The sequence below is a fragment of the Poecilia mexicana genome, unplaced genomic scaffold, assembly GCF_051168715.1.
Source record: "Poecilia mexicana isolate PSO_F unplaced genomic scaffold, ASM5116871v1 scaffold_5, whole genome shotgun sequence".
Taxonomy (NCBI): Eukaryota; Metazoa; Chordata; class Actinopteri; order Cyprinodontiformes; family Poeciliidae; genus Poecilia; species Poecilia mexicana.
Genome location: NW_028263374.1, coordinates 27,585,029 through 27,609,860, shown reverse-complemented (window position 1 = coordinate 27,609,860; position 24,832 = coordinate 27,585,029). Strand labels below are relative to the sequence as shown.

Genomic DNA, 24,832 nt, shown 5'->3' with positions numbered 1-24,832 from the left:
GGGGTCTTCGGATCAGAGTTCTGCACCAAAGATAAACTGGAGATTTGGAGCATTTAGTACCAGAACTTCAAACAGGTTGGTTTTATCTGTGCTTTGGACTCAAGAAGTTGTTATTCTTGGATCCTTTTCTCCATCTGGACCAATTTAACTGATCAATACACATACTGTGATGACAGAACAGTCGCATTAAGCTGAAAATAACTTCTAGACTCATTAACATACAGATCACTTTGATTGTTTTCATATCTCCAATCCTGGACCATCTTTCTCATTTCTATTAGAGGAACAACCAAGAACACTTAAATCCATAAATCTAAAGCTGGAGTGTGGTTGACAGCAGATTATTTCCTATATTGCAGAGTGCAGAGGAAGCAGAAGCTGCAGCAGTCGGATAAACACTTGCAGGCGCTTCAGGCTGCACATCTGCATGTATTTAGAAACTAAATGGACTCCTGCTCCTCCTGTTGCCGCGCTGCTGTTTGGAACCGACCACTTGAAATCTGACCTCTCGCTGCTTCTATGGTGACTCCGTTTCAAGTCGTTGGGTTGAACATAATGCTAGCAGCTAGAAAAATTAGCCTTCTCATACCTTATCTATGTGTATTGATCTGATGTCAGATAAACAAACAATGGATGGATAATCAACCTTGGACCAATTGTTCTCTGATGCACTAGGCAATGAAATAAACTAATGTTTTAATTATGATTTTGGCTCCAAACAACCACAAAAAAAATGTTAAAATGGTTATTAAAAAATGATCACATTTTGCTTAAAATCTGACGTATGGTCTGAAGACATGTGGTGAGTTTTTCATCTTTATATTACAAAAGGAGAGTTTTTTCATCTCATTGGAGACTGAAAAGAAGTTAGATTTGGTGCTTTGCTACAGATAAAGCATTATAGTAGCAAAGAAAAAGAAGCAAGATATGGATATAGCCGCATCGACACATCAGTATTGGTCCAATTAATTGGGTCAATCTACCTTCTATTTTCTACAGATCTTTGGCTTTTTTTTTGGCCTCGTTTAAAAACTTTGGCCCTGAAGTGTCTTTGAGCTACTTTATTTCTAAAAACTGTTAAAATATTAAATAAATAATATCAGCTTTACTGACATTTTTTCTATTGCGTTGATTGAGCTCATATGAACATCTGGTGGACTTTGACCCCTCCCTCTCTTAATGAGTGATTTATAATCGTGTGTCAAAGTTGTTGTGGGTGGGTTTCCCCTTTAAAGCAGCTTTATTGGGGAGTAAAACCCCAGTGAAACAACCCACCAGCCCAAATTTTGCTACAGAAAATCAGTGAGCCTAACAAACATATTCTCCAGCTCCTGCTTCTCTTCCCACACTCATAAAAGTTTAAAGGTGCTCCTAATTGCTAACACACCTGTGACAAAGCAGGCTCATGTTGCTGGGATGTTTATATTCTGGCTCCGGTTCTCTTCCTTTCCTACCGACGGCTCAAACAGTCACATGTTTTCTATTTAACTGTTTTTCAGGGGAAGTCTCCTTCTCCTTCTTATGGAGTCTCAACGTACCCACAGAAACCCTGCTGGGAAGACTAACGTCTCCATCTCTTGAGGAACAGCTACTGAGCTTTACAACTCGGCCTGGATGGACGGAGGAACCTCCAGGAATGTTTAGTTTTTATCTTGGTTTATATCAAGCTGCTGTTTGTTGATATCACTGATTTAAATCAACGCATAAATGGAGACGAACAGCTTAGAAACAATGTTCTCACTTTCTCCTTCTGGCTAACAATAACTACAGGAAGCTGGTCTCCCTTTTCTATCACCAGATAAAAAACAGAAGCAGCTTTATTAGTTTCCACTAACTGATCCTCAGGTTCAGAGGTCAGCCCAGCAGAGCACATCATCAGAGTTTTGTTATGGTTCCATTAGATGCTGTCTCCACCAAGAGGCTGAAGCTGATCTGTGATTGGTTGATTCAGAGCCCTGCCAGCAGCAGGCTCAGCTCCGTCTGCTTGGCTTTATTCTATGTTGGCTGTTTCACCGCATCAAACAAGGTTTTATTAATCGATTTATGGAGGTCCACGGTCACAGTTTACCAGAAAGAAAAAAATCCACTGATGCTTCCAACGATTTTACCAAACAAATCAACTCTTGGTTAAGAAGATTAAAATTAAGGTTAAAATTAAAGCCTAATATGAACCAAACCTGAAATCTGCAGGCAGAACCGCAGTGAACCTTTCTACAACTTTTTTATTCCCAACCAGCGACCATGAGGAAGGAAGCAATAAGAAACCAAAGCTTCTGCTCCAGGGAAGCTCTGGTTCCAGTCTAGTGAGGTCAGGAGGTCACGGTCCAGGGAGGGAGAAGAGCAGAGCCACGCCTCTGCAGGTATGAGCTCTGTATCTGTTTACAGCAGGAAGGACTATCATGTTATTCTAACTAGTCTTCTGCCTTGTAACTGTGTTTGTGAAAACCTTAAGTTACGTCTGCCAAACTAGGAGATGCCCAATTGTCTCATGCAGGACACGTTTGAAACACATAAGACCCCTTGCGTGCCTCAGATTTTTATCTGTTTAACTGAGGGTATTGTATCAGACCCTGTTGCAAATTCACATCACAGAATCTTAGTGGATTCCTGGCTTTTTTATCCCAAATCTCAGGTAACTTTTGAGCTTCGTTCATGCACATTTCAGACTTTACAATGTCAGAGAACAGCTAGAATATTTTCCTTTAATCAGAGGAAGTTATACTAAAAAACTATATCAGAAAATGTTCAAGTTTTTCTGAGTTTTTTGGTGTAAATTTCCTCCTCTGTGGTCAAATTGTTATTTTTCTGAGATCTACAATGAACCTCATATTCTCTCATATAGATCTGTATACAATAAGTTAAATCAGGTAATGAATTTGCACTGAATAAATCCAGGCTTTAGTCAGTAAACAGACTGGTGACCTGTCGGTGAGGAGGACAGGTTGATGATTAACATCAGTCACCATTTCTAATCTTGATGATGATTAGTGTCCGTCTAAAACTGGCTGAATGTTTGTTTTGACAGAAGAGGAGAGAAAATCAGAGACAAAAGGAGGAAAAGTTGGCATAATGAAGGAAGGTTTGATTGATTTCTGATAATGTCTCTGCTGGGCATCAGACTTTGCTCCAGACAAAACACTCTCACTCTCTTATGTTGTCAACTTTCATCTTTTTTGCTCCCTCTGCAGTTTCTGCTCCATCCTGGCCATGTTTAAGGGACATTTCAGAGGAAAATAGATGTTTATGTGACATGGATATGTGATGCCTCGCTCCATGTGTGCGTGCGTGTTTCTCTCCTCCTGCAGATGGATGGTGGGTGGTCAGGAAAGGGTTAACAGCTGCTCTCTATAAACTCTGCAGGAAGCTCAGCCTTTAAATGCAGTGATTTGTCAGAGCTGGAGCTGAGAGCACGGTGCTGACCCAGACTTCCTTGAGGCTCAGCGGTGTCTGCATCACACTGCTTCGGACAGCATGAAGGCGCTACTGATCACCTGTCTGCTGGCGCTGTGGCTGACGGCGGCCTCGGCCCGGACGTTCGTCCCGGAGCCGCGGCTCAGACCCGGATCTTTACCCAACGGATACATCAGCGAATATTTGAAGTCAAGGAGAGCGAGGGTGAGGAGGTTATCGTTTACATCTGACCTGTAGCCACAAGTCGGTAATTATTCCTCAAGAGTGTCTGGAAATGGTTCCAGTTTAGACACATCTCTCCTCAGTGTTGATGACTGTCTTTAGATTTAAAGCTGTTTAGTCGTTTTCATTGTTGTTATAACTCTTGAATTTTTTATTTGAATATTTTTGGTTGCTTTTCTTTAACTTAAACCAAAACCACAAATATTCTGAGCTTTTGCAGTAAATCAAGCAGATAAGAAGAATAAACATTGACGTGCCAGCAGAAGATTTCTCTGAACAATCAAAGCAAAGTGAGAAACTGTGAGGTCAGAATCTAAAGCATCTCATTGAGCCGTCAGGAACAGCTGGAGTTTTTCTCCCAGCTGCTGACTGAAGTCAAACTGACTGGCTCGTCTCTCCTCCAGCTGCTGTCAGCTCTGATTCAGCCGTCTCCTCTCTACTAGATGGTTCATACCCAAACAACCTCCAGTGTGTTTTCACACCAATCAAAGCCAACCCTAAACCGACAACCTCCTTCCAACCACAACAGTTCTCCATGAGTCGACTGCATGAAGCAAAACCAGCAAACCAGCGAATGTTTGTCAGGAAATTCCTCCAGGAGAAGAAAAACCCTCAAATATTCCACAGAATGAGGAAATCGTGGTGGGACATGGTGAACATGGACCACAGCTTCACTTTAATCAACCTTTCTTCTTCCAGCAGCTCCCAAACACATTCATATATAATAAATGTGGATAAATTTATAAGATTAAATAGAAAATATGGAACTGTAGATGTTCATCCTGATTGGTTGGGTTAAGGATGGATGCTCCATCCAGCTCCCGTTCGGTCTCAGAATCGAAGTTCGTCTGCTTCCTGGCTAAAAGCAGCAGCTGAAGCATCAGAGCAGTGAACTCTGGGACAGACTGACAGATTATCTGGTCACACTGAAGCATGGAGAGCTGCTTCTGTCTGCACTGAGCAGCAGCAAACACCCCAGTGGATCCATCCACACTATGAACGACCTCCGACCTCAGACTGTACTGAAAGAACCAGGTTCTGTCTCTGCAGATTTAAATTTATTGCATCAATCGATGCCCTGCAGCGCCACCTGCGTCCTGTAGGGGAAGTCAGGAGCGCAGTGGACCCCGGCCAGGTGATGGGTTGGTCCACAGAAAAAATCTAAAATATTCAACAGAAAATGCAGCTGGGAAAGGTGAAATACTGAGACGTAATCCATTCCAGGAGCGCATTTATTTTCCTTGCCAATTGGCTGTATGCCCAAAAGAAGCAATAAAGGCGACCAATAAAGAAGTTCTTGCGTTGGTGCAATCCCAGTTCAAACACCAAATATACCTTAATATGCATCAATATACACAGCAGAAACCATCTTAACATTGTTTTCTGGCTGATCCTCAAAAGACTGACCTGCAGATTCCCACTTAAGTTTGATTCCGACTCCAGACTCACAATACACCTTATTCTATTGAAAAATACTGAACAATACCAGTGAACCAATACACATTTGTTTTAGCTGCACATTACGTATTGCTCTTGAGTATAAATAATGTTCATAGCGTTGCTGTTCCAACTGCAGCTCCTTAAAGCTCCTTTCACATTTTAAAAACAAACATAAGTTACACAACAGGTTAGACTGCAGTCTTGGGGTGGGCAATATGGACTATATGTTGTGGTACTATTGCAATAACCATAAATGTAACAATAAGAACTATTTATTACTTCTTTATAAGGTAACTATATAATTATGACTGCATGGCACAGCAATCACAGCTCAGCTCTACAAACACTGATAATAATCTAGAGAAATGTTCCCATTTGCAATGCGCTTTTTTAGGACTCCAGTGGTATAAAGAACACATTAACCTGAACACATTTAAACATATTTAGAAATTTATAGGTATTTGATGAAACTTTCAATAAAATAAACACAGCAATATTGACAGTTTTGGGTTTTTGGAATTTATCATGACAACAATAAATCAAAATTCATATTTTGATTAAAAAAAAATTATTACAATAAATAATAAACAATACAATAAATGCCTACCCCTACTGCGGACGTTTTTTGAAAATTTAAAAAAAAAAAAATTACAGTCTTTCTGGTTTCAGCAGCAGCTCTGAGATTCAATTGCACAGCGGAACCAGAGTGAAGTCGGTCTCCTCTCTGCTCTGACTGCAGGACGGGGATCACATAAGTTTTCAGTCTGGTGCTAGTTTTTTTTTTTTTTTTTTTTTTTGAAGGACAATTTTGTTTACAGAAACTCCAGTGTTCCTCTTGTTATTCCAGTTTGGTTTATTAATTTTGGATATTTAAAATGTCTTCCAGTTCTAGTGTTAAATATTTATTAGAATTTAAAGTTTATTGATCTCTGAGAATGTGTTCTTGCATTATTACCATTAGATGACTTGAAAATTGTCTCAAAATAACAATATTATCGTTTATTACAATAACTTCTGGGATAATTTATTGTCCAGCCAAGCTTGTTTCGGCGGCAGGCCTAGGCGGGACCTGGTGGACAGACCTGTGAGTCAGTCTCTCATGGCAGAGCAGAAGGATCAGGGGCGGATTTCACATAGAAGAGATGGCCGATTGATCGATCAATGCTCTGAGACTCTGAAATATTAAAATAGGTAGCTATATACATCTTTTGAGGAAGTCTCAGGTATTCTGAGGCACTTATAGTCCCTCCACTGTACTGGGAGACATTGGGTGTCATTGGTTTGGGTTAAATGGATCCAACTTGGTTCCTGTAGATGCTGGACTTTTCCAGTGTTGAAGAAGCAGCACTCTTCTCTCTGTCCTGATGGGAATGTGGTCCTGCAAGGATGTCAGGTGTGAAACTCTGACTTTAAAAAGCTTCACCGGAGCCTTGATGCTTCCCTCACCTATCAGGTGTTGGATGAGAACAGATGTCTGCTTCCTCTGCAAAGTGGCTGGATTTACCCTGAGGGACGCCGTCCAGAGAGCAGACTGCACTCACTGCTTCTACAGCTGAGCAGGTTGGACATTTGGTTTGACATGTCCTCCTGAGAGAAGACCCGGGGTTGGATCCAGGAGCCCTGGAGACGTCATATCTCACGTCTGACTAGATAACAGCTTCTCCAGATGAGTTGCAGAACCCAGCTATGGAGGACTGCAGCTCTGATTACTGCTTCCCATCCATATCCAAACAGAAAAACACTCCAAAATTTAAAAAAATCAGATCTTCTGCTAGAGTCAATCTGAAATCATTTTTTTACAAAGTTATCTGCTTTGTGTCAACATGAAACAGTTTATTCATCGGTTGGAGTTCATCAAATAAAAAACAGTCAGAAACCAGAGGAAAAGCAGCCAAAGACCAAAGGAACAAAGCCTGGAGGACAACGGACCAAGACTGGTTTAAAGACAAAAGGAAGGTCTAAATTTAAATGTTCCTGAAAACTTGTTGGAAGAGAAACATTTCTACTCCAAGAAGCAGTGTCAGTTTATGCAAAATATTCCAGAATATTTCCTTTCATTCAGTTTGTTCAGTATGAAATCTTAGTAATTTCAAACAGTCGATTTACACTCTGAATCTGACCAACCTATCTTCCTCTGCAGGCCTTAAAACACGACTATAATGCAGAAAAGTTCAACAGAACCCGCCTGCTTGTCCACTCACTGCGATGAGCATGCACATTTCCAAACCCGACCAGAATCAGAGATCCAAACACGAAGCCGCTGTGTAAACAGTGTTTGTTTTCTCCTGCAGAGGGCACTACCTCCTGCTGATGAGCCGGATGCCAGCATGGCACCGAAGGAAAGCGACAGCGGTCCAGGTGAGAGAAAGAATCTGGACCTGTAAATCAGTTCTACCCAGAACTCCTCCAGACGCAGCTTTAGCTTCACCTGATTCACATTCTGTAAAAATCTTATATTAAGCACCTTTTGCATCCAGTTATTAATAAGCTAATCTAATCAATTATCAACAAATTAGTTCTACACTAAAACTAATTTAGACAGAAGAGGCTGAGATTTCACATGTTGATGGTAGGAAGATTTTTATCTTCATCCTTTACAACAAATGGTCAAGTATTTACTAAATCAATGTTATTGCATTCTAGACAATACAATGTTTATTTTCTTATTTAAAAAAAGGAATTGAATTATTTATATTTTTATGTATGTTACTATTGTATACAATAAGTGGTTAAATGAAAAATCTGCAAAATGTGCAGAGTTTAATCCAATTAATAGTCAGAATAATCCTAGTACTAGAATAGTTAAACTCTCAGCAGAGAAATTACTTTAAAAATCTGCATATCTTGACAGAAATATTCTCAGTTAAATTGTGTGAAGCCCAGCAGATTCTGTTGAGTTTGGTGAAGTTTTAAACGACTACATGAATAATCAGCCATATAATCAGAAGCCAATGAGCGTTTTTGAATGTTCAGAAATAAGGAAAAATAAATAAATCATCACCTAAAATAAGATATTAGACTGTGAAATTAAAGCATACATTAAAATATCTAAATGTGACCTGGTCTGTCGGGTTAACCCTGGTCTTTGTGACCCGGTTCTGGTTGCTGTTCTTCAGATTTGCCCACCTGCCTGCTGTGTGTCTGCCTGTCCGGTTCTGTGTACTGTGAGGAGGTGAGTCCAGACATGACCAGCGTTCCCCTGCTGCCCAAAGAGACCGCCTACCTGTATGCTCGCTTCAACAAGATCAAGAAGATCGGGAAAAACGACTTTGGAGACACGGGTAAGTCCCAGACGTCTGGACAGAACATCTGGACTCAGAGCTCAGACCTTCGAGTCCTCACAGCTGCAGAGACTTCAGAGTCCAGGGAAATAAAACGTGTCGATTTTAAAAGTGCAGGAAAAAAATAAAAAGGCCTGGGAATTTGGAATTGATTTAAAATGCTCAAAAATCGAATTTAGTCTGCTTGTTTTTGTAAAGTCATATCTCGAATAATCCTTTGATTAAAGCCAGGCAGCTAAGATAACCTTGTACTGGTAATTTAAGTTGCAAAATTTTATGCACAAACCTATTTTTGTTTAAATATAAGCTGATGGAATCTGATACAGTATGGAATTGTTTTAAATAAATGTATTATTTGCTTACACTGTCTTTTCTTCTCGTCAGTCACATAATTTAAACAGATTCTTTAGACTGAGTAGAAAAATTAGTTTCTGAATTGAAACTAGAAATTGAATTGCTAGACGCTGAAAGATTCATCCCTAATGTATTTGTTAGTTTAGCTTTTAAGCTGTCAAAAGTTTGATTTGATGTCTGAAAACCTGACTGGATCATGAATATTTGGTATTAAAAAAGCGTGCCTGTGCCATCTGCCGTAGTGACCCTGAAGAGGATCGACCTGACAGGAAACGTGATCTCAGAGATCGACGACGGTGCCTTCTCCAAGCTCACCCTGCTGGAGGAACTGTCTCTGGCCGAGAACAGACTGGTCAAACTCCCCGCCCTCCCCGCCAAGCTCACCTCCTTCAACGCCAACAGCAACCTGCTCAAAACCAAGGGCGTGAAAGCCAACGCCTTCAAGGTACGTCAGCAGAACCCGGCCGGCTCTGGTACCAGTCAGGGAGTGTGAATCCTCTATATGAGGTAAAACCAGATTAACTTGGTATAATAAGACAGTTCAGCCCTTAAAACGGACATTAACTCGTCTGTAAATGAAGAAAGCTGGATGATGTTGCTGTAAGTAAACCGAAGATGAGAAGGAAGCTGAACAGTCTCTGCTCTCCATGACAGAAACTGACCAGCCTGGCCAACCTGTACCTGGCCAACAACCAGCTGGAGGCCGTCCCCTTCATCCCAGAGAGCGTCCGCATCCTGCATCTACAGGTCTGCACCAACACAAGTAGTTCATACATGATGCATGGAGGCTTTTATGATTAAAACCTGAATACTGTGCTGTGAACTATGGATGCACTGATCCACTCTTTTCACTTCTGATCCCCATATCTGAGGTTTAGCATCGGCAGATTCCAATCAAAACAGAAAAACAGCCCAAATTAAAATTTTATATTTTTAAATACAGACATAAATCTACTGAATTACAGAATTACTTGGCAACTCTGGACCAGTTCAGCTCACTTAAATGCACCACTAGGTTCACAGGCTTGGTCACACATGCACAAATAACTTTAGTTTATTCAGTGAGTGCAGTCAGCAGATAATTGCCAATGTAAAATAAATAAACTGAAACAGTCAAAAACAAGAGGTTCACTACTTCAGTCAAACATGTAACAGTAAACTGCGATAAATCTTCATTCAAATGACTCAGAAAGTGCAATTAGTAATTCTAAATATAATGTAAAATAAATAATAAAGCACAAAGAATATAATTAAACTGAGTAGATCTGTCCTTGTGGATCGGGCACATTGACACCAATATCCGATCAAGAAGATTTTCACTACCAAGAACGAATCAGATATTAATATCAGATTGGTAAGTCTCTTGTATGGACTTGTTTTAACCCCTCCCCTCCTCCGGCCCCTCCAGATGACACCCTTAAATAAATCTGAGTGTAATGTGTTAGAAATGTCATCAGAGGTTTTCCTGAAAACATTGAGGAGGTTCTGGTTCTGATTAATGTAGGTTCTATAAGAACATCTCCCAGCGCTCTGATCAGTCCATCATCTGGACCTGGAGACGGAATGGACTGCCTGCTGACCTAACAGGACATGGACGTCCACCCAGACTGACAGGAGAGCTGTTAGTCTGACTTTTATAGAAGTCACTGAAGAAGTCCTGTTAGCAGTTAGCCATGTAGGAGAAGATGATCTGATGAGAGGAGACCAAAATCAAGCTTTCTGGCCTGCAGACAAAACTATAAAAAATAAAATAAAATAAAAATACACCATCCACTTGGTGAAGCAGGGCGGTGGGAGCATCATGCTATGGGTCAGAGAAGCAGGTCAGAGGTGATGTGAAGATGGATTGATCTAAATCAGGACAATCCTGGAAGTAAATCTGAGGTTCCCCTTCCAACAGGACAATCACCTTCCAGCCAGAAATATTATGGAAAGAAGATTGGCCTAGTCAAAGTCCAGTCCTAAATAGGTCTGAGCGATATTTCCAAAAAATTATATCACAATATATTTTTAAATACCTCAATAATAATATCACAAACTATATTTCACACTTTCTGTTTTTTCTTTCTGCATAACTACATAAAACTATTCATATATAAATATACACAAAATCACACACAATGCTTAATGCCTCAAAGAAAATACAAAATGGATAAATAGAAATGTAAACTAATTTGGTTAAGTAAACAAAACAGTCACAATGAGCTACCAAATGGAAATAAAATACTCAATTACACAAATTAAACTGTTGTGGTTCAACAGAACATTACTTTTATAAGATGTTAAAAAAGTTTCCCCATCATGTTTTTTTTAAACAGAAACATTATGTGCAAAACAAAGACTCTTGTTTTAATATAAAAGAAAATTCTCCTTTTAAAAGTGCTCAGCACTAAAATATATGTCATAAAAAACCCTCCAAACAGTAAAAGCTTGAGAACACATCCAAATAATCTGGAAGTTTGTTCACTTCCCTTTCTTACATCTGTCACAGAAATTTCCACTGAAGTAAAGACTGTCAGAGTTTTTACTCTGAACTTCCATGTTCCCACTACTGCAACTGCAATCCAAGCCACACTTTTCAGATTTTTGGTCCGTGTAGTGCCCAACTCCAGCAGTCGCTGAGCGAAACGTCTCCATTCCACACAAAGTTCAGAAAATTTTCCCTTAACTGCTTCTTTAATAATCCCAATAAAACGAATTCAGGTTATTTTTTAAAATAAATACATAATAAGTAAGATAAGAAAATGCTAAATAAATACAATTAATTAAAATAAATAAGTGAACATAAAAAAATGGTTAAAAAAAAGAATAAATAAAAAGGTTAGTTGTAATGTGACAGAATGTAATAAAGGGCTGTGAATAATCGAACTGTTTTGAACTCACTTAATTAAATTTTTTATTTCATTCACTCAATATTACATTTGAATAACTAAAATAAGTCATGAATGAAAAGGAGCAGAAAAAAGTATAAACTTATCATTTCTGCACCCCTATTCACATAAATTTAGCTGTTGAACTCTTAAAGACTATTACAGGGTTTCCCTTAGTGTATTATCAGCCTGGCGGGCCACCAAGCTTTTTTTGCACCCCCACCAGACTGACATTGTTTGTTTATCTATTATCGTTTGGTTTTTTTTTAAACACCACTAACAGTGACACCAGAGTCTCTGAAATGGTTGGAAGCACAAGGCAACATAGGATGGTCAGTATGTGAATACGTATTGAGATTGAGGTCAGGTGTGTTTTATTAAATTCATTACCAGTCTACATGCTAAGTACTTAAGCGAATAAAGTGACACGTAATACCTACTCATATTTTCAAATTCCTAGTCAACATTTTTTAACTTAAGAACACGGTGGGTTGCCAGATGACTGCCCCAGCGATCCGACCCGCGGGCTTAGCCAGTGTTCTGTGTGAAACATATATAAAGAACATAAAACAGAAAAATTAGACAAAAACACATTAGCTTATTCTTCACTCTTCCTGTGTTTCAGGACAACAACATCACGGAGGTGAACGTAGACACCTTCTGCAAGTCCGACAACTCCTACTATCTACGACTGAGCCTCTCTGAGGTCCGAATGGACGGGAACCCAGTGGTGCTGTCCAAGTACCCCGACAGCTTCACCTGCATGAAAGTTCTGCCTGTGGGCCGGTACCGCTGAGGAGAACCAATGCCCCAAAGACTCACTCTAAAGCCTCTGCAGCAGAACGGTTCTGGTCCGGTTAGTGTTGTCACTTTAACGAGCAGCGACGGGTCCAGCTCGGCTCGGTTCCCCTCCTGACTCTAAAGAGATTCTCTTAGACTTTAACAATAATAGTTCTGGACCGACAGAACCTTCAGCTTAGATCGGGAAAAAGACCCAAAATAAAACAGAATTTATATTTAAAAAAAGGGAAATTTATTCTGCATGATGAACATTCCCTTTTCATCAGAGGATCCCCGTTTACTCATAGCAAACAGGCTTCTTAATTTACTTGTAATGATGTTCCCAGGTAATAACAGGTGAGTTTTCTCTTCCAGTCTAATCTAATTTAGTCTCGTCGTCATGGTGATCCTTTGTCAACTGAACATTTTAGACGTTTCCCTCCGGATGCAGAGCTGGATAAATGAGCTCTAGTGATTAATCCAAGCATCCGATTCGTCTGCATGGCCTTGCAGACAACGGTGATGATGATGATGATGATGTTCTGTAACTTGACGTCAGTTTGTTTTCTAATTTATGGTCCAGTTGAGGTGAGCTGGAGAACATGTATCTATGAGCTTCAGTAATGTGAAAGTTACTCTCTTGTTTTCACTTCTTTTCCAGGTAAATAAATCTTTGTTTATGATAACTGATGTGAATAAGAGGAGCTGTACAGAAGGAGGCGCGTGTAACATGGCTGTATTTGATACGTTAATAAACTGTTTTTGATTACAGTCAGTCTGGATTATTGCTCCGTTTTTATCATGTCACATTTATTGACAGGATGAAGAACCAGGAGTTTATTATAAACTAATAGCCAGTGCTGCAGTATGACAGGATGAGTCTGACAAACTGTGGTGGATAGATGTTTCAGGGCTATATGGTCATCATTTATTTTTATCTCCAGTATGATCTTAAATTTTGAGGTGAATCCATACTCATCTTTCATCAGTCTGGCACTGAAACCACAATTCACCAACATCCTGTTCAACTTAAACCTGAGCTCACGTCAGAAAGGTGTAGCTCCATAAACCGGGTCTGCAGGACCAGAACCAGAACAGCTAGGCCTGTCACTGTAACAGCTTTTGCTGGAAGTTTAATTGTCCATTTAAAGTAGTATAGCAATATAATAATGCAAAAACACAATATCAAAGACCATAATGAACATTTGAGACTAGAAGACATTTTTAATATCCAAAACAAATAAAACAACAAATATGAAGCCTCTGTAAAACAAAACTAAATAAAAAATCTAGGCTCAAAAAAAGGGGCTAACTGAGACCAAAGCACCAGACTAAAGACTTTTGTCAGTTTTTGATGGAAAGAAAAAAGAGAAAAATAATAAATAATGCAATTGAAAATTATTGGGCTTGTCTAAATCTATCATTTGATTAACTGATTTATTGCTTATTGCAACAGGCCGAACAAAACGCACCACAGTCATCCAGCTGGGTGATGTAGAGTTACTTAGATGTAATATTTTCTTGGCTATTATATTTCAACTGTTTCTACATCTCAAAATAGGTTATAACAGTAAGATTAGTTACCAGATGATACGTTACATTACGATGTCACCAGGTGACTCTGAATCCATTTATTCAACGAACAGAACACTTATATAGCGCTTTTCAACCTCATAAGGTTTCTCAAAGACGCTTTACAATGAAATTAGTTGCTTCCATTCATACACACATCCACACACTGATGATGGGAAGCTACCGGATTGCAGTCACAGCTGCTCTGGGTCAGCAAGGCTGACATTTTGCACCATTGGCCCTTCTGAAAACTGAAGTTATTTTCTTTGGACGAGTCAATGCAGAGCTTCAGCTATCACAGCTATAAACTAGCAATCAGGCCCAAACTCTGGGTGCAGTGATGCACCTTGACCTGAACCTTCAGAGACACATAAAGACAGTTACAAAGTCGGCCTTCTATCACCTGAAGAACATCTCCAGCATTAGAGGACTCAGGAAGATCTAGAGAAACTCATCCATGTATTGATTACATTGATTATTGCAACAGTGTCCTCATAAGTCTGAATAAAAAATCAATCAGACAACTGCAACTGATCCAGAACGCTGCTGCTGGCGTTCTCACAAAAACCAGGAAGATGGAGCACAAAACCCAGTTCTAAAGTCCCTACAGAGGCTCGCTGTAGCTCAGAGAACAGACTTGTTAGATTATAAATCAGTGAATGGCTCAGCACCACAATACATTAAAGATTTGCTGTTGTCATAGCAACCTTCCCGACCTCTCGGGTCTTCTGGTTCTGGGGATGCAGAGCAGAACCAAACATGGAGAAGCAGCATTCAGCTTCTATGCACCACAAATCTGGAACAAACTTCCAGAAAACCACAAAATAGCCGAAAACACTGAGTTCCTTTAAATTAAGGCTAAAACCCACCTGCTTAGAGTTGCTTTTATTAGTAGTAACTGGAACATTGACCAACATATTTGATGTGTATTTGCTTCATGAAATGTAATGACGGCATTTAAACAAAATGCAATGTTGATTGCTGTTTTATTGTAAACTGTATGATGTTTTATGATGTAAAGCACTTTGAACTGCCTTGTTGCAGAAATGTGACCTAAACTTGACTTAATAATACACTGCCTGTTCAAACAACCGTGAAGACATGAACTGTTCCAGAAGGGTCTAATTGTTGGCATCAAACAAAGAAAACATCTGAGAGCAGCATTGTGTTGAAAAGTTTGTTAAAAATTTTAAGTAGGAAACCATTGTCTTTAAGGAAAAAATCTTGACTGTTCCTGATTGAAGAAGAAACAGCTGTGTTTGACCTAGAGCATTTCTACATGAGCAAGATGAAGGGACATGAGCAAGATGAAGGGACATGAGCAAGATGAAGGGACATGAGGGTTTCAGGCATGAACAGCTTTAAGAAAACCACTAATCACTGAGAAAAATCAGGGAAAATGAGTTCAGTTTGACAGGGAGCATAAAAATCAGCCAATGGAAGAAGATCCTGAAGAAAATGTGTCTCAGCTCCTAACTGATGGATGAAGCAACAATAACACAGCAGTCACATGTTTTCCTGAAGCGCTGCAGCCCAGATTAGAACCAGAATGCAGTAATGTGAGAACACCAAACTGAAAACATCCATTAGCCGCATCAGACGGCTCTTATCAACACAAGCCGTTAACATGTCTGCGTACCTGAGAGGGAACATCAATATGAGCAGCCAGCTCTGCTGAGGCTCATAAAGCCTGAGGTTGATAGCTTTGGTCTGTTTAGCGCTGCGGTTCGCCAGCAAGAAAAACTTTTAACACTTTCCATATAATTCATTTATTCTGTTTATTTATTTAACCGGTTTTAAGCTGGTGTTGTCTGGCTGTTATTATGGTATGGAGAACGTTACAGCTGGATATTTACGATGAGGAATGACATTTTCCATGGAAACCCTGAAGCAAACGCAGATGAAGCTAAACTGCAGTGTTTGCAGCACGCGGCCCAGTATGGAAAATGTGTGTTAATCGTCCTGCCGTCCTGCCAACTGGGCTGGACCGCCGACTCCCCGAGTAAGCAGGCCAATGTGTTCCACACCGCCGCCGCCGCTTGGCGTGTTATTTGGCATTTAGCTGCAGCCTGTCCAGCACCATCCCGCCCTGACATTTAGACTGGTCCCGCTAATTTACACCTACGGCTCTTTTCCTCTTCATCATCTGAGCAACACAGAAATATGAGCTTCTGCAGAACCTAAACGGACTAAAAACAAGCTGCTGGACTACGGAGAGCCTCAGTGAGTCAGATAACGGCAGAAATCCAAACAAACCCAATTGGTTCAGGATGCCTCAGACATCCATCAGTCTGATGAACAGAACTTGGAGCAGGTTCTGCTGTCATAAAACCGTTTGAAGAGGTAAACAATCTGAGCAGATGTGCATCTAATGAACATCTGGGTCTCCACTGGAGAAAATTAAAACAAAACCAGAAGAAGCATTAATGTAATAACCCAGAACCAGGACCTCTGCAGATCAGTGGGAGGTTCTGGGCTGTCCAGTTCTGCTCTGACTCACCTGGAAGTGCTGAAAGGTTCTGGTCCGATCGTCGCATTTCTCTGAGTAACTCCTGATGGTTCTGAAGAACAACAGGAGGTCCCGGGTTTCCTCCACCCTGAAATCACAGCACATCGTCACACGATGGCGGCGTTCATCAAGTGACCATAGCAACCAGAAACAGCCCGGCTGCCTCTCGTCTGAGCTTAAACTGTTTTGTCTTTGTTTGCTTCAAAGCCACAACATCTTATGGCATCACAAACTGACTGCAAAAATTAAACACACAAAAATAAAATACAAGAATCCAGATACTTCATTTTCAACCCCAACAACAGATTCTGAAAATATTAACATTTAATTTGTATAACTTTTGATTTATTAGAAATAATGTAACTTCACAGATTGCCAAGTTACAGCATCTGTAAAAATATTCACCCCCTTGGATGTTTTACCCTTTTTATTGCTTTTACAAATCAATTATGGCCCACAAAATTTGCCTATTTTGATAAATAAATGAATAACAAAATTCCCTCTCATGCCAAATGACAAATTATTTCTAAAAATGAAATAAAATTTAGTACACTTTACTGTGCCAATTGACTTTGTAAAAAATTTATTTCAGTTGAATCATACGTCCATTTCAATAAATTCTAGTTAAAAATCAGAGCATTAAGCTCAATTTATTGTTCAAATTAGTTAAAAAGGGTTATGTTTAGGGAAACCCAGCAGAGAATGGAGTCATTAATGCAGCTTTTACACCTCCTGGACCAGCAGGGGGCGACAGTGGAGAGGAAAACCTCCTCTTTAACAGGAAGAAACCTCCTGCAGAACCAGAACCAGAACCAGGCTCCGTACGAGAGAAAACATCTTAAAATCTGATTCCCGGAAAGCCAAAAAGTCAACATGACTTCAGTTAAACATAAACCAGTTTTTATAGTCTGGTATAAACCTCTAACCTAGTAGAAACATGTTTTATTGTTCTTTTTCTTTTGTTTTGTTTTTTTAAACAATAACCTGCCTGTAAGACTACAGATGGAAATTATCCACTTGGCTATAATCTTATAATATAAAATGTTTAATATGATTCGTCCCATTATTAAAAAAACAAACTGAACTGGAATATTTACAACAAAAAACAGTAGAAATACATCATAAAATAGGATCCATATTAAAGCAGAGCTGCACAGATCAGGAAATTATTTAATCACAATAATAACACTGAAACTGCAACGATGGTTATGACTGATCCACGTTTTCAGACACTTTGGCTGCAAAATACATCAGGTGTAGAAAATTAAAGGCATCCCACTGGACAAATGTGTTATCAAAATGCTGATTAAAACATGACACCTGAATGTTTATGCATTCCCTTATTGTGTGGTAAATATTTTAATGTGTCATTAAATTAAATCACTTTTAATTTTTTTAAATGTTTTGGGGGGTTTTTGTAATTTTTTTGTCAAAAATAAAAAAACACATTTTGTTGACTTTCACTAATTTCTAAACAAAAACTCTTTATTGGTACTATAATTACCCAACATTAGCAACACACCCGTCCAGCTCCTACAGGCCGATATCAATGTCTGATGACGCACATGTTCATATGCAACTACACTCCTGTCAGGATGAGGTCTGGACTTTGACTAGGCCCATGCAGCACCTTGATTCTTTTCTATTTCAGACATTCTGTTCTCAACGACTGTTAGTGATTTTCACAATCAGAAAACATCTTCATATCTTTATGAATTCAGCCTGACCTTGTTTCATTGCTAACATTTTAATATAAAGCTGATTAATTTCTGAATCATCCAGAATAATACAGAGCAGAAAATAAAAAATAAAGCAGTTTCTTCACTGAAGCAGGCTGCGTATGACATGGCGGAAACGTCTAGGTCTGGTCCAGAGTGTGACGGAGCCTGGGACCTTCTGGTGAAGGATTTCCAGAGTTTTCCGAGGGGGCCCAGGGCTAGACGGCAGCCGGGTTAAATTTCCAGATGACTGTTATTCTGCACGGAGTCGATGGAAACATGGCAGCAGCCTGACTTCTAATGCAGCACTATCAGAGAGGCAGACGGAGACAGAGCGATCCCAGCTTGATAGCTGAAGGACTGACTGGCTGAACTGGGTCGGGAGAAAAAGATGAAATCTTCAGCGGGGAACACCGGGAATGTTGAACAGATTGATCTCGATGTGAGTGAATGAAGGCATGAGGAGGTTTTCAGTTTTATCACCATAGAGAATAAAACTCTATAAAGAACGGAGCTATAGACAAAATGTCACATTTCAAAGCAAATCAACAACGACCAGCTGACAAATTAGGACTAATCGTATTCAGCTGAAGCCAGAAGTTTACATATGCCCAATAAAAAGATACTTTTTATCCACTTTTTTCTCACTGTCTATTTGCTAAAAGTCACAATGATGAGTGAAAATGTGCAGGAAAAAAGCCTGCACATTTGTGAAGATGCAGCTGATGCTGGTGAGTCAGACATTGTCCACAGTGAAATATATTCTGAACCGACATGGGCTGAAAGGCCGCTCAGCGAGGAGCTGCCTTTTTTTATGTTTCACTGCAGAAGAAACATAAAAAGCCAAATTATAGGAACAAAGATCTTCATTTTTGGAAACATGTCCTGTGGTCTGATGAGACTAAAGTGGAACTGTTTGGACACAATGACCATTGTTACATTTGGAAAACAAATGTGGATATGATGGTGGCAGCACCATGCTGTGGTTGTTTGTCACAGGGGGAACTGGTTCACTTCATAAAATAGATGAAAACATGAGGAAAGAACATTGTGTGGAAAAACTGCAGCAACATCTGCTGTGTATAAACTTCTGCTTCCAGCTCCATGCTGTGTCTGTGTCTCTGCAGAGAGAAACTAACAGTAGTTGACATCTTTGTGAAAGGACCAAGGAGTCACAGGGGGGTTGAAGTCAACCCAATGCAAAGCCATAATGCTCCACTCATAAAAGGGCAAACAGGCTTCAAGGCCTAATGGTGCATTGCTGGCAAGATTATAATCCCATATTAAAACAAGAGAGATAATCGGATAAGCAGCCATCATATGAAGAAGAACCAGTCATCATCGATAACGGAGGAGGAATTTCAGGACTGGGTCTGGTTTCCTCCGAGCTGTTAGCCGTCTGGTTCACTGATTGGTGAATCAATGATCTCCAGATTACAGATTAAAACCCATCAAAGAGATGCCTCTAAACTGCAGCTGAAAGCAAGAAAGAAGATGAAGAGTGGAGGAGATGCCGTCCATCCTCACCCAGACTCCTAACAACAGAGAGGTTTCAGAGAGCTGAGCAATTAATTTAAAACACCTGGGAATGAAATAATTCAATAAAACCTCGGTAGAGTAGTTCAGATCATAAAAAGGTTCAACATGTCTCCTTTAAAAGCTTCCAGCTGAAGCTCTACCTTCAAATAGAGGTGCAGCCGAACATATTTTAAACTAATTGAATTTTAATGAATGGAAAGTTTATTCACAGGCATTGTTTTCCCCTCCTGCTCAGTACCAACAGTCACTATATCAGATCAACATCAGAAAGATCCACATCAGCTTGGATAAAGTGGGTAATCCTGGTGGAGGAAACCCACCCTGACCTCAGGAGAAACTAATCAGCAGCACCTGAACCCGGACGGATCCATCAGAGATGGTCCTCTGGGCTGGACAGTAAGGACAGGCTGAAACACACACACGCACGCACACACGCACACACACACGCACGCACACACACACACACGCACGCGCACACACACGCACACACACACGCACACACACACGCACGCACGCACACACGCACGCACACACGCACGCACGCACACACGCACGCACGCACACACGCACGCACACACACACACGCACGCACGCACGCACACACGCACGCACACACGCACGCACACACGCACGCACACACGCACGCACGCACGCACACACGCACGCACACACGCACGCACGCACACACACACAGGCACGCACGCGCACGCACACACACACGCACGCACACACACACACACGCACGCACACACACACACACACGCACGCGCACACACACGCACACACACACGCACACACACACGCACGCACACACGCACGCACGCACACACGCACGCACACACACACACACACACACGCACACACGCACGCACACACGCACGCACACACGCACGCACACACGCACGCACACACGCACGCACACACACAGGCACGCACGCGCACGCACACACACACGCACACACACACGCACACACACACGCACACACACACACACGCACACACACAGATCCAGAGGTCCTGACGGAGCAGCAGCAGCTGAATCATTGTCTTCAGTATTTTTCCATGTGCTGGTTGCCAGGTTCTGCAGTCTGGGTCATCCGATCCAGATGTGGTTTGGCCTCAGACTCAGAGCCAATCAGAGCAGAGCAGACGCTCTGCAGCAGAATGAAGAACGGACCAGAACCTCTCAGCTCTGGGTGTTAGACTGACACACTGATAATAGGGTCCTGGTCCCACCTTGGCCTTTCAACCAGGATGAGGTCTGGACTTTGACTAGGCCACTGAAATGCCTCGATTCTCCTCTTTTTCAGCCCTTTTGTCGATCTGCTGCTCAGTTTGGGACCCTGGTACTGTTGAAGACCCAGTTTGGACCAAGCTTCAGATGTAGGACAGAAGGGCTCACATTGGACTCTAGAATACTTTGGCTGCAGTCAATTACAGCAGAAGCCCACTTCGTCATCCTTCCCCCACCATGTGCAACAGTTGGTATGTGGTGTTTGGTTCTGTCCATCACAGTTCAACATCTCCACTCTGGTCTCATCTGTCCAGAGGACTTTGCCCCATAAGTCTCGTCCTTCCTCCAGATGCAGTTCTGCTGACCTCAGCCCGGCAGCCATCTTGTTTCTAGAGAAAAAAAAAAGCTCCCTCCTTCAACCTTTCCAAGCAGCCAGACTGGTTCATGGTCATGATCTTTGACTTTTAACCTGCTAACTGAGGCCCGTAGAGTCTGAGATGGAGAGCTTCGGTTTCAAAATGAAACATTTATATCATGTGAAATTATCTTAACTTTAAAGTTTTCTCAGTAAAAGTCAGAGATTCATTTTAGAGGATGATGATAGCTGAAATAATGTATTTTTCCTCCTGGTTTATGTTTTCAAACCCTTCCACCTGGTTACTCCTCATTTCCTCTCAGATTATCCCCCATTAGTTATGACTGCAGGTCGGTACCTGGACAGGAAGCTGCTGAGGCTCTGCAGGTCGCTGGAGTCCAGCACCAGGTTCAGATCTCTGATTCTCCGCTCTGTTCTCGATCCGTCCTGCAGACATTACAGCCATCAGTAAAACAGTCCAACATCTGCTCCAGTTAGCTAACAGATCCAGCTTCAATCCTGCTTGCACAAATTAGAAATTTACTTTGACTTTCCTAAATTAGAAAAATGATTTCTGTGAAACTGTTTTATGATTCAAACAGTTTCAGTTCACACATACAGGAAGTATTCAATGTGTGGTTTACATGATGCAAAATAGATATTAAGGAGAGTTAGACTGGAGCATGTAGGACTGACTGCAGATCTGTCACTCCACAGGGAGAGGACAGATATAGACAGAGACACATGCAACATTCAGAGGACACAGGAGGAGACAGAAGGACAGCATGAACAAATTCAGAACTTTATCTCCATCTAGAGATGGACAATATATCAATAACAATATATATATATATATATATATATATATATATATATATATATATAAGAGACACATGCTCAACAACAATAGACAATACATCCAATATATAGAATATTCACTAATCCAGAAACACACAGCATTCTGGGAGATATAAGCTTTAGTCACTAAACCTCTAACAACTAGCTAAATACGGTTGGTGGCATCAACTCACTCACTCTTCGGTTACCTAGCAACTCATTCTTTGGTTACCTAGCAACAACTTGCTGAGAAACTTGCGCAGAAGAGGTTTCAGGTTTCACTAACATGCCTCATAACTGATTAAAAGTTTAAAAAATGGCATTAAGGGAAAACTGGATAAAACAGAAAAGGTCATGCTCCGAGTTTGGCAGTATTTCAGATATTTAAAACAAAAAAACTAATTAATAATTAACGATATCGATCTTTTCCAAAAGCTTGTTTCTTGTTTGGAGGACTGTTTTCCATATTTAGGGGCAGATGACTGAATCCGTAACCAGTAGTTATTGAGTTTTTAAAATTTATCAAGCAAATAATTGACTTAATGACTTAAGTACAGGTGAAACTCCTTCCTGAAGTTTCAAGAGCAGCTGAAATCACTGATATAATTATAGCTCTCTGTTCCCCTCTGCTGGTTAAACCCTGAACTATTTTCTAATATTTCTCTCTGTAGATCTAGTTTATCCGTCATCTGACACTGATCTGGAGCTAACAAGGATAGAAAGCAAAATCCTATCTCCTCCTTCTAACCTAAACACAGCCAGAGAAACAACAAACAGTCACAAGAAAATTAAAAAACAAAGAGGCTGAGAACAGCTCTTATCAGTAAAACAACCATAAATAGACATCAAGAGAATAAAAAGACTCACCTTGAGCTCAGAAAGCTGGAACTCTACCTGGAAGACGAGCTCATAGCTGCGACCTGACAGACAGACCTGGTGGACCACCTCCTGACCGCCTGACACACACAGAAACATCTAACACTAGACTTTTATTCTGAAAGAGAAACTGGGCATCTGACTAATGAGGAAACTTGATGCAGCTTAAAAGCCCAGTAAGAAGGTTAGAGTAACTGGTTTAAAATAACACTGATAAGTGTAATAAATAAACAACATGTTGAGCACATGGCCACTGACAGAAGCTGCGTTTCCATGACAAATGTTCGGAAATCTTTGTCTCTACTCTGCTGATGTTAAAACAACACAATTTCACAACTGCATTAAAAAAGAAATTAAATTAAAATCACACGTGAATCAGCCTGTTCACGGGTCAAAAAAAATTGATGGCAGTGACAGATGTAAAGAGTTAGAAAAGATAAATTCATCATTAAGCCATGTCAATTTCAATTTCTGCAATTTCATGGTCAATGGAAACGCAGCTAGATGTCTAGTGTTGGAAATGTCCAGCAGATTCTCTTCCTTACGGCTCTGCAGGGTCTTTGTGATGCAGCTGTTCAGACAGATGCCATTCATCTGAGTCTGCAACTTCAGGTCCTTCTCCAGCTCCTCCACTTCCTCCTTCAGCCTGGACACCACCATCTCCTCCAGGTCCTGTGTCTGTCCACAGACAAACGCTCTGCAAAGACAGTCAAACATCCCATCGTTTCTCTCTGGTACCCAAACATGGAACCTGATGGAAATAAAAGGAGGTAAACTCACAGAGCGTCCTGCATCTGTCCCCTGAACTGGACAGAGACGTTTTCCCAGCTGTCCTGCCGCTGCTTCTGCAGAGCTATGATCTCTGCCTGCAGCAGCTTCACCTCAGCCTCCAGCTGCTTCAGCTCCTCTGCGTTCTCCTCACTCATCTTCCTGGAGAAACAGCAAGAACACTCAGATGTGGGCCTGTCACAATAACTAATTTTGCTGGACGATAAATTGTCCCAGAAGTTATTGCAATAATCAATAATATTGTTGCTTGGGGACCATTTTAAAGTAATTTAGTACATTCTCAAAGATCAATAAACTTTAAATTCTAACAAGCATTTAACAAGGGAGATGGAAGACATTTCAAATATCGAAAATAAATAAACAAAACAGAAACAACAAATAAAATACATTTTTATAAACAGAATTGTCACTTAAAAAAGGGCTAGTTGAAACCAAAGCACCAGATTGAAGAGTTTTCCCATTCAGTTTTTCGTAGAAAGAGAGAGAGGAAAGATACAAATGGAAATTTTTGAGCTCGTTTTAATTCTCTGATTAGTTTTGCTGCGCTTTACTTTTCACTTATACTTGAGTGATGTTAGTATGAAGTAACTGTCTTCCTCTATAACTGGAGAACAATGTCTGGCTAATCTATTAAGTCTATGTCTTTTAATCAACAACACAGCCGACAGACTTACAGTTTATGTGGAAGTGAAACCTCTTAACACCAGCTTTGCTTTTCTAATGTTATTTTTGCAAAGTTTGTTGCTCTACCCATTTCTGCTCAAAAAACTTCAGAACTGTCAAGTTCAGAAAAATAACCAACAAAAACTACCATTTTTGGTAGTTTTGTGTTTCTTATTTATTAAGAAACACAATAAAATTAAACTTATACGTAACCAGAGAATTCTACACAATAAATTCGGAAAACATTAAAGTTGTTTCCAACCATTAAAAGGCTAATTTAAAACTTTTTACTTACCTGGACTGAGTATCCCAGCTGATCTCTGAAGCTAGCTGTTTGCAGCCTCCCGCTCTCTGGACTGTACCACCTCTGGCTGAAATTAGA

The 24,832-nt window shown here is 40.5% G+C and overlaps 2 protein-coding genes across 2 annotated transcripts in view; one reads left to right on the top strand and one right to left on the bottom strand.

Moving 5' to 3' along the window:
• cenpp (centromere protein P) overlaps positions 1-24,831 on the bottom strand; it is an 88,693-nt gene extending 63,862 nt beyond the window's left edge. Inside the window, exons 1-6 of the mRNA XM_088005824.1 lie at positions 24,746-24,831; positions 23,779-23,928; positions 23,544-23,695; positions 22,990-23,078; positions 21,644-21,732; positions 16,431-16,527 (exon numbers count right to left, since the gene is read on the bottom strand). Of these exons, the coding sequence (XP_087861950.1) occupies positions 16,431-16,527; positions 21,644-21,732; positions 22,990-23,078; positions 23,544-23,695; positions 23,779-23,924 (573 nt within the window). The 5' untranslated portion in view covers positions 23,925-23,928; positions 24,746-24,831. The remainder of the gene's footprint in view (positions 1-16,430; positions 16,528-21,643; positions 21,733-22,989; positions 23,079-23,543; positions 23,696-23,778; positions 23,929-24,745) is intronic.
• On the top strand, positions 3,414-13,129 carry ogna (osteoglycin, paralog a). Its single transcript, XM_014974148.2, has 6 exons — positions 3,414-3,615; positions 7,365-7,431; positions 8,190-8,354; positions 8,951-9,153; positions 9,363-9,455; positions 12,204-13,129. Exons 1-6 carry the CDS (start codon positions 3,472-3,474, stop codon positions 12,372-12,374), a joined length of 843 nt encoding a protein of 280 aa, XP_014829634.2. The 5' UTR covers positions 3,414-3,471; the 3' UTR covers positions 12,375-13,129.
• Position 24,832: the final 1 nt, after the last annotated feature.